This window comes from Pogona vitticeps, chromosome 3 (genome assembly GCF_051106095.1).
Source record: "Pogona vitticeps strain Pit_001003342236 chromosome 3, PviZW2.1, whole genome shotgun sequence".
NCBI classification, from domain to species: domain Eukaryota; kingdom Metazoa; phylum Chordata; class Lepidosauria; order Squamata; family Agamidae; genus Pogona; species Pogona vitticeps.
Genome location: NC_135785.1, coordinates 177,001,319 through 177,012,363, shown reverse-complemented (window position 1 = coordinate 177,012,363; position 11,045 = coordinate 177,001,319). Strand labels below are relative to the sequence as shown.

The following is an 11,045-nucleotide window of genomic DNA, read 5'->3' as shown; positions in this document are numbered from 1 at the left end:
CAAGAATACAGAGACTTAAAGATAGACTTACTTGTACAAAAATATCTATCTATATAGACTGTTCCTGTGTCTATAAGTCGTACAGTAAAAAATAAAGTACATATCTGTAAAAGTCAACAGTTTCAAAACCAAACCCTGGATGCAGTGATCTTTGACCTGCATGCATAGTCTAGCCAGCAACTGTGCTGATAACTCCTGGTGTCACTGTTCCCCGTCTCAGTCAACTGATTCACTTTATTCCCTCGGTTTCTGAAAATCATTTCTTGACCTGAGTTATAATGATTATCTGTCAGAATCCGCAGTCACTGTGTTAGCTTATTAGTCATTGTTTAGCCTGTTCACACACAAAGTTCTGAACTTTTCCACAGATATTCCAGCAGGGAGGATATGTAAACTTTATTGCAGTAGTATACTGACAAATATTTGTGTTTTCAAGAAAAGCTTACAATTAGACTATTATTATCACTTCATTTATCTCCAGAATCTTGAATTGGAATGTGTATATTATTTATTTATTTATATAATTATTAAATAATTAAATAATTATTATTATATAAATAATATAAATATCGTTATTATGTTAAAGAGTAACAGATTTGTATCAGCATTTCAATCCACTTCCTTAGACATATCGGGCATAATAGGCCATACGTTTATATACAGTACTCAGAGGACACAGTAGAGGGGTGGAGACAAAGTGTGATAGGATAAAGTGGATGATAGTTACAGTTCCTCCAAAACACTAACTTTCCCCACAGCTTATACGGGAAGGCACAGATGAATATCCTCCTGTATACTAGCTAAATTAAATGAGAACAAAATTTCTTCTTGAAGCCAAGCATGACAGGGACTTAACAATGACGTGCAACATTGATGTGAAATGTTCTCTTATCCAACAGTTTGTGGGCCTCCTTTATAGTTTTCTTCCAGTATCTGACAAAAAGTTGTGCTATCTACACACTTCATGTTGCTTAAACATGTCTTTAGGGTGCTATATTACGTCAGTAATTCTTAAATTGTTAAGACATGACAATATCCTCCATTTTCATAGGGAGAACATCTGCTGTGGGAAGCTCATGTCTGAAGAAATGGGCAAGAAGTTCCAGGGAAGTTTACATCAAAACAAAACACTCTTTAAGGTGCCAAAACGTTATTCTTCTGATGTGCTGGGGGAAAAGTTCTTGTCCATGCTCTCTAATGCCGAGATGATCTGAGTCAGCAGCGTTTTACTGGCACGCAAAAACTACTCTCTTATCCAAAACTGTCCTCACTGGAATACTATCGTACAATTGGAGATCTACAGCTTTTCTGTAAGGTTAAATGATCTGTCTCCACTGCGGACTTAACATGTTTTCTCCAGAAATAGGTGGAAATAACACTAACAGGCTGCAATCATTTGGAATGTAAGGTGCTTTGGTTTCTCTTCTGCGCACACTTGGGTACTAAAGATGCGATGAGGAGTTGTGAATTCAGCCCACAGGGACAATTTCCCCCAAATGCTTAGAGTTAAGAAGGTAGAGTTTTTACTGTGGAGCAGTACAAACAAGCTTATGAATCCTTCCTACTTGAGTTTGTGTGTGTGTGTGTGCTTCACTTTTTCTCTGTGAAAGACTCTCTGTGGGAAGTATTGTTTTTTTAAAGTCATGCACTCATTTCATGTATTTGTATTTTAATTTTGATCATTAGGTCATGTCCCCCATCCAGCTTTATCCCTGCTAATCCCGCTCCTCCACTCTTGGTAGAAAAGACAGTAAAGAAAAAAAGGAGAAAGCGGGGCACCTTCCCGACCTCCCCTACTCTTCCCGCCCATCTACGCAGAAGCACCCGGACCAAACGAGAATAGGGAGGAGGAGCACAGGCTTTGGGATTCCGCCCCGTTCTGTTTCCCACGTGCCCCGCCATAAAGGTTCCACCCGCCGGGAGTTCCTTTCTTCGGGCATCTCTTCCCGTTCCTATTCAGTTCGACTCCGCCGCCATGGTGCTCAACCCTGTCATTGGGAAGCTCGTCAACAAGAGGGTGGTGCTGGCCAGCGCTTCTCCGCGCAGGCAGGAGATTCTCACCAACGTGGTGAGTAAGGGGACAGAGGCCGAGCCTCTGGGCGGTGTGCGTGGAGCTGGGAGGCAGGGATAATGCATTTTTAAGCACCCGTACGGTCTGTAAAAACAGTGGTGAATCGCTACTAGCATGCCATTTACTACTTGGCAATGCTGCATCTCTCGAATTTCTGCCTGTCAGGCAGCTGTTGATTTTCAAGAGCTCTCTCAAGGGGAGGAGGGGGGAACAGAGTGGCAATTTTCTTTAGCAGCCACATTGCTCCCTGGCATTATTTCAGGTTGCCTTGACTGTGTGCCTGGCTGTGAACGATTCACATTTCAAGCTGGATATGATCAGTAAACAGTTACTGTACTTGTATGAAGCAGGGGTTGATTTGAACCAAGCGTTAATTCTGTGATTTTTTTTTTTTTTGCAACCCTAGAATGTGTAATACTACTTAAACGCTAGAAGTGTAAGTTTTCATAATCTCCATGTTCTTCGTTGTAACTACTGCAGCATTTGCAAACGGCAAGCTTGGCTGCAACGTTGTCCCTCCCAAAGAAGACACAACTTGCAGGCTGAGGTGTCACTTAGAAAAAGAACCTCCAAACGGTGGCCCCATAATAATTTTATTAGAAACTATTAAAAACGACAGAGAAGCAAACACGTTTATGAATCCTTCCTACTTGAGTTAATATGTGTGTGTGTGTACGCAATTTGTAGTAGTGTTAAGATGGAATGAGGAGGTGCTAAAGAAGGCAGGGATGGGTACAAAAAGATCTCAAGTTTCAGCAAAGATGTGGGAGAGGGCAGCTGTCCCCAGTGTCATGGGCTGGGGTTACATCACCCCAGTGACAAATAAAAAGTGAGGGAGAAAAAGACAGTGGCCCAATATCTCTGAGTGCAACAAGAAGGAAGGTGGACATTAAAGTAACATTTAGCCCAAATGCAGACTCAGCCTATAGTGCTCACTGTGAAGGACATGGTTCCCTTGTGATACAAAGGTGTATTTTGAACACTAATCTTAATATTAGCATTAATGACATCTGCTTAAAATTTTTTTGTTGTTTTTCATCAGTATACAATAGACTATAGACTTGGGCTTCATCTTAGAGCAGAGATAATAGCTTTACTCCCACCCCACCCCTTTTTAACATCCAACTCAGTTGAGAGTTTGAATGATCTCTCCCTCATTTCTTTTGAAATGTTTGAATGGAGGTATTACTCTGCTATTGCATTTAGATATATGCATGTGGTTTTAGACCCCCAAATGAGTTGAAATGTCTTTATTTCTCCTGAAAAAAATTATTTGGCCAGAATCCTATTGGATAATTTGGCATAAAGAATAGGAATCACAGAAGTTGGCATGGCTAATTGATGAGGTACTAGTGACATGCTGGTTCATGTCTGATCATGTTCGTGATTATTCACCCAGTGTGCATCTAGCATGAGTCCTGCACCTTTGTCAGTTAGCTGCATCATTTCCATGAATACTTTTGCATGCTCAGAAACATCCAGTAGGATTTTGGACTTTATATTTAAATTTGGCACATTCCGCTCCAAATCTGTTCTGCTTTCCTAGTGCTTCTGCAACATTGGAATTGTATTTTGTGCAAACAAGAATACTGTGTACTTTGATAAGCATTAAGTACACCGAGGTACTACTATATAATGTATGTGATTCCTTTGGTAAGTTTCTTATTGCTGAAATTAAACCATAGAATAAGAGAATAAAGCTTGGAGATAAGCTATATGGAAAGCAGTGAGATTTACTGTCAAAAGCAGTAGTGACAGTTTTGTTTGGAAATATGATTTATTTATTTATTAGTTTTATTTATATGCTGTATTTCTCCCAACAAGGGACCCAAAGTGGCTCACAACATTAAAATTCACACAATTTAAAAACATAAGTTAAAATTATTTCTTTATAGTGGATGAAATCTTGCACTAGTGTTTAAAGGAGGCCTACCTTTTCCCATTTTTTCCATTATTACCGAAGTTTAATGTAGGATTCTTTTATGGCATTATTTGTATAGTGTAATAAGACACATTTTTGAAAACCCAATTTTTAGATTGTTTAGAAAAAAATTATAAAATGTAATCCTATGGCATTACTATTATTTATTCAGTAATTTTCCTAATTTAAAAATACATTTATATAATGCAAGGAATTGTACCAATTCTGTGGGAAAATCTTATAGTGTGATCTGTCATATATGGATCTATACAGCCTGTCATATTTGTGATGTATTACTGATGTAGTCTTAGACTGGCATAAACTGCAGGTGAATTAAGTCCAGTGAAAACTGATGACATTCACAGTAGAACTGGAGTTACTGAATTTGTCCAAACTGTTACCTTATTATACATTTTATTATTTCTGAAGCAAACAAATCTGTAATTTTGATGTTTTATTATTTTTTGTAATATCCTGGGATTATCTGTGTGCTTTATTTTAATTCGTTTGTTTGTGTGCTTTTATTTGCTATACACCACCCAGAATAGTGCATTGCACTAGTGGGACAGTCTCTCTCTCTCTCTATAGTAGTATATATATGGTAGCATATATTTCTTGTGTCTTTATTCTCTGAGATAGAGCTCAGTGGGCTTCCTCTATCTGAAGTCTCTTTCTCGAATTTTCTGTCTTTATTTTACAAGGGAACCTGAAGTTTATCTTATTCAACAGATAATGCTAAGCATTTTATTATGTCCATGATGACTGAGGTGTGCAATGGAGTCTTCCTGGCACACGTCTCACTTCAGCTATGAGCTCAATGGGTGAATGAGAAAACTTTCTGTGTTTTTACTGAGAAGACAGCTAAATGTAGAAGGGATGTACAACCAAATGTTTCAGTATGGAATGGTGCCTGCCTTCTCAGCATTTGTTACCTCATGCCAGCAGTTGGCATTCTGTGGCAATTCAGCTTACCTAGTCTTCATTGGGCTTCATCCCACCTTGGGGTCTCTCCTCAGAATGTTTTGCATTCTGCAAACTCCGGGGTTACCCAAAATCCTAATGGTTCTTCTCCTTTTTTGACTACATAGGATCCACAACCAGATAATTTTACTGTTAATATAGGATTGCAGGGCATGATGGTTTGTATAATACTTTTTAAAAAAGGGCAAGCAACAGTGATTATCTGAAAACATCCTGAAATTCATAGAATTGCTTCTTGTGAGGAAAGTGGTGAAAATACTTCGTTTTTAATATTTAATCTTTTTGAACGTGTTTTTGGCTGAAAACTAGGCTTAACTTGTGTTTACTGTTTAACTTTGGAAATGTCATTTTTTCTTTCTTTTTGCTGTGGTATACATTTCCATGCTGTAGCTTGTGACCTAGGCCTATGCAGCACATACAGAAAGTAAGACTGGGTTTCTGACTTCCTAGTGACAGAGAAAGATAGTGTGTAGCCATGGTTTTCTCTCAGTGAAACCTTCCACACAGCTTTCTGCCTCCATGTCCAGAGCCACTTTTGTTTTCTGCTCCCAGCAGGCAGGGGGAAAGAATGAACAGAAGAGCTAAAGATGTACAGTTAGGTCCAGAAATAATTGGACACTGACACTTATTTTGGCTGTTTACCAAAATCAGTTCAAGTTACAGTTAAATAATAGATATGGGCTTAAAATGCAGTCTCTCAGCTTTAATTTCAGGGTCAGTGTTGTTTAGTTGTTTAGTCGTGTCCGACTCTTCGTGACCCCATGGACCAGAGCACGCCAGGCCCTCCTGTCTTCCACTACCTCCCGGAGTTGTGTCAAATTCATATTGGTTGCTTCGATGACACTGTCCAACCATCTCATCCTCTGTCGTCCCCTTCTCCTCCTGCCTTCACACTTTCCCAACATCAAGGTCGTTTCCAAGGAGTCTTCTCTTCTCATGAGATGGCCAAAGTATTGGAGCGTCAGTTTCAGGATCTGTCCTTCCAGTGAGCACTCAGGGTTGATTTCCTTTAGAATTGATAGGTTTGTTCTCCTTGCAGTCCAGGGGATTCTCAAGAGCCTCCTCCAGCACCACAATTCAAAGGCATCGATTCTTCGGCGGTCTGCTTTCTTTATAGTCCAGCTCTCACTTCCATACATCACGACAGGAAAAACCATAGCTTTGACTATTCGGACTTTTGTTGGCAAGGTGATGTCTCTGCTTTTCAAGATGCTGTCCAGATTTGTCATCGCTTTCCTCCGAAGAAGAAGGCGCCTTTTAATTTCAGGGCTGCTATCTCCATCTGCAGTGATCATGGAGCCCAGGAAGATAAAATTTGACACTGCCTCCATATCTTCCCCTTCTGTTTCCCAGGAGGTGATGGGACCAGTGGCCATGATCTTAGTTTTTTTGATGTTGAGTTTCAGACCGTTTTTTGCACTCTCCTCTTTCACTCTCATTACAAGGTTCTTTAATTCCTCCTCACTTTCTGCCATCAGAGTGGTATCATCTGCATATCGGAGGTTGTTGATATTTCTTCCGGCAATCTTAATTCCGGCTTGGGTTTCTTCCAGTCCAGCTTTCCGCATGATGTATTCTGCATATAAGTTAAATAAGCTGGGGGACAATATACAGCCTTGCCGTACTCCTTTCCCAATTTTGAACCACTCAGTTGTTCCATGACCAGTTCTAACTGTTGCTTCCTGTCCCACATATAGGTGTGGGCTATTCATCAGTTAAGCAGATAAAAAGTCTGGGGTTGATTCCAGGTGTGACATTAGCATTTGGAAGCTGTTGTTGTGAACCCACAGCATGTGTTCAAAGGAGCTCTCAGTGCAAGTGAAACAGGCTAGCCTTAGGCTACAAAAATATCCATTAGAGAGCAGGAATATTAGGGTTAGCCAAATCAACAGTTTGGGACATTCTGAGAAAAAAGATGCACTGGTGAGCTCTGCAGCACAAAAAGTCCTGGACGTTCACCGAAGACAACAGTGGTGGATGATCATAGGATCCTTTCCATGGTAAAGAAAACCTCCTTCACAACATCCAGCCAAGTGATGAACACTCACCAGAATGTAGGGATATCATCATCCAGGTTTACCATACAGAGAAGATTTCACAAGAGCAAATAGAGAGGATTCACCACAAGGTGCAGACCATTCCTAAGCCTCAAGAATAGAAAAGCCAGATTAGATTTTGCCAAAAAAAATCTTTAAAAGCCAGCCCAGTTCTGGAACAGCATTCTTTGAACAGAGGAAACTAAGATCAGCCTGTACCAGAATGATGGAAAGAAAAATATATGGAGAAGGCTTCAAATGGCTCAGGATCCGAAGCATACGACATCATCTGTAAAACACAGTGGAGGCAGTGGGATGGCATGGGCATACATGGCTTCCAATGGCACTGGGTCACTAGTGTTTGTTAATGATGTGACAGAAGACAGAAGCAGCTGGATGAATTCTGAACTGCATAGGGATATATTGTCTGCTCACATTCATCCAAATTCAGTGAAGTTGATTGGATAGCGCTTCACTTTACAGATGGACAGTAACCCAAAACATACTGCAAAAGCAACGATGGAGTTTTTAAAGGCAAAAAAGTGGAATATTTTGCAGTGGCCACATCAGTACTGATCACAACCCGATCAAGCATGCATTTATCTTGCTGAAGATGAAACGTAAGCATAAAGAACTACAAACAACTGAAGACAGCTGCAGTAAAGGTCTAGCAAAGCATCACAAAGGAAGAACCCCAGTGTTTTGTCATGTCCATGCAATCCAGACATCAAGCAGTCATTGCCTGCAAAAGATTCTTATTCAGGTTCAAGTTCCCCTTGACATTTAGTCCAGTCATGTCCGACTAGGACGTGGTGCTTATCCCCGTCTCCAAGCCATAGAGCCAGCATTTTGTCTGTAGACAGTTTCCATGGTCACGTGGCCAGCACGACTAGACACGGAATGCCGTTACCTTCCCACCAAGGTGGTACCTATTTATCTACTCGCATTTGCATGCTTTCGAACAGCTAGGTTGGCAGGAGCTGGGACAAGCGATGGGAGCTCACTCTGCCGCATAGATTCGATCTTATGACTGCAGGTCTTCTGTGCTGACCTTGCAGCACAGAGGCTTCTGAGGTTTAACCCGCAGTGCCACCACGTCCCTAAAAGATTCTTGACAAAGTATTATATATGAACATTTTACTTATGATTGTGTTAATTTGTCCACAGCATGTGTTCAAAGGAGTTCTCACTGCAAGTGTATGATTGTGTTAATTTGTCTGTGCTCTGGTACATGGGGTCACGAAGAGTCAGACATGATTTAATGATTAAACAACAACAATAATAATTTGTCCAATTACATTTGAATTCCTGAAATGAGGAGACTGTGTATGAAAATAGTTGCATTCTTAAATGTTTCATACAATATTTCTGTTCAACCACTTGAATTAAAGATGAAAGCCTGCACTTCAATTGCATCTTTGTTGTTTCATTTCAAATGCATTATGATGGCGTACAGAGCCAGAATTATAAAAATTATGTCAATGTCCAATTATTTGAGGACCTAGCTATATATTAGATACTCTGGCTATACTGCAGAGGATTGTGTTCAGCAGTCCTTTCACCACCATCTTTGGCAAATACAGTAGCATTTCTGCAAAAATGTGTAGAGACTGCTCTGTATGTGTTTGTGTAGTATATTAGGATTTCTTCCTGAAGTCACTGTGGTTCTCTGTCTCCAATAGGGTCTGAGGTTTGAAGTTGTTCCTTCTTGGTTCAAAGAGACCCTTGAAAAGTCATCTTTCTCAGCTCCTTATGAATATGCTGTAGAAACTGCAAAACAAAAGGCACTTGAAGTGGCAAACCGAATGCATCTGGTAAGCCCTTTACCTCCATTGTTTAATTCAATGTTTCTTTACTAAGTATTGTGTTATTTTGATTGCTATTACATGCATTTTCAGACTGAGTTTGTATTGCTTTATTTACTACAATATGCTCCCTCCCCCCAGGAACTGAGGTATCTAAAAGTCCTTTTAGTAGGAAATGAATTGTTCGTACAGTATAAATAAATGTGTAGATAAATATGTACTAATCAGTGGATGCTTAACTGTCAAAAGACTTCACTTTTTTGTAGGACAGATTTCTCTAGGGAATTGCTACATTGATCTTGATAACACAGATAACCAGTGGGGTGCTAATTATTAGTATGGCTTTTATGCTACTTCGCTGCTGCATGAAACTCCCATCTACTGTTTAAACAAAAAGTCATTTCAGTACTGAGATCATTTCATTACAACATAGGGGGACTAAGCCAAAATGGATTGGCTTAATGGAGAAATGGTTGATACTGTACAAGGATTATCTGTTCACTTGTAGTACACTTTGTAACTTTCATTTTCTCAGTCCTGTCTTGTGAAATAGGTAATTTCACAAAAAGCCTGAGGGCCATTTGATAGGCAAATAAGAGTACTGGGACTAAACATGATATACATTGCGGTGGGTAACGTGTAAAATCCTACATTGATTCCCACAGTTTACCACATGTCAGCAATGCTGTTCTTACTTTGTAGACTGATAACTGAAATTATTCACAGCCTGATTCTCTCTTGCTTTACCAGCAAACAATTGCTACTTTGATTGTTGTAGGTTTTTTGGGCTGTTTGGCCATGTTCTGGAGGTTTTTCTTCCTAACGTTTCACCAGTCTCTGTGGCTGACATCTTTAGAGAACAGGAGTTAGAACAGCCCGAAAAACGTACAACAACCATTGGATCCCAGCCGTGAAAGCCTTCAAGAATAAATTGCTACTTTGTCCATTATCTGTATCTCTACCTATCACAGGGCCATGTTTAAAAATGAGTCATTACAGTCTCACTCTAATGTCTGAGGAAGTGGACTTGATCCATGAAAGCTCATATTAAAATATAATAGTTAATTTTTAAGGTACCACAGTATTTTAATCTTTTGTTTTCTTTCTTTCTGAATGACACACACACACTTGCCCAGGCTAACACAGCTCCTGGTGGGTTTGGATGGGGCCAGTGGACTCCACAACCCTTGGATGTTGCCCACTCCTGATATAGATGAATTTAATACAAGTATGACTACTGTATGCCAATTCCCTACTTGCTACTGGATTCATTACCTGGTTTGCAGTCATAGAAAGCAAGCTATTGTGTGTGTGTGTTTCACTGTTAAAAGCATGGGGAAACTGAGCAAAATACATGTATTTGTTCATTCTTTTCAGAAACACCTTAGAACACCAGATGTCGTTATAGGAGCAGACACTATAGTGGTGAGTTATGATAGCTATCTTAACAATTGATAATTAAATTAAAATTTCGTTAAACTCCACTTGCCCACAACATTTACTTGTGTACATTGCCAGAAAATGAAATAGTGAATTATTACAGTGTCAAAGTTCCTGTTTGCTATGAGTCTTGTTAGCCATTTCAGATCCTACTTGATGAAGAATGTGAGATTTTAACTTATTCGGTTTGATCAATTTGGACAATGAAAATTTAGCTTTACCTTATTCCCCCATGTGCCATCCCATGGCTTCAGAAAATGATACTTTGCACTTGATGAGGGATGATAGGAGTTGTAATTCATCAATAACTGAAGGTCCACAGGTTGCCCATGCTGCTCTAAAATCAAGCATTTGCAAATTTTCAGGGACCCAGTGATAGTTGAAATCTTGTTGAGGTGAAAAGTATATGCAAAGTTAGGAGCACTGAATTAGTTATTTTAAAATAGAATTTAAAAAATTCAAATTTAGCCATGAATGTGTCTTTTTTTTAAAAAAAGTATACTAAATAAAATACTGAAGAAAATACAGTGGTGCCCCGCAAGACAATTGCCTCGCAGGACGAAGAATTCGCTGGACGATTGAGTCCAGCGAGGGTTTTTGTGCCTCACAAGACGATTTTTACTATGGCCCTGTTTCGCAAAACGAACCCCCCCCCCGCTTCTGAAAGTGGTGCTAGGTGTGTGTGTGTGTGCTCTTCTCCGCTCCAGCCCCTCCCCCTCCCCGCCTCACAGTTGATCGGCGCTGGTCTTAGAAGCTTCCCCAGGCTTGCCCAGCAGGTAAACAGGCAGTGG

The 11,045-nt window shown here is 39.9% G+C and overlaps 1 protein-coding gene across 1 annotated transcript in view; it reads left to right on the top strand.

Moving 5' to 3' along the window:
• Positions 1-1,814: 1,814 nt before the first annotated feature.
• The window catches only part of ASMTL (acetylserotonin O-methyltransferase like), a 29,466-nt gene continuing 20,235 nt past the window's right edge, over positions 1,815-11,045 (top strand). The window contains exons 1-3 of the mRNA XM_020813031.3: positions 1,815-2,068; positions 8,692-8,823; positions 10,192-10,239. Of these exons, the coding sequence (XP_020668690.3) occupies positions 1,976-2,068; positions 8,692-8,823; positions 10,192-10,239 (273 nt within the window). The 5' untranslated portion in view covers positions 1,815-1,975. The remainder of the gene's footprint in view (positions 2,069-8,691; positions 8,824-10,191; positions 10,240-11,045) is intronic.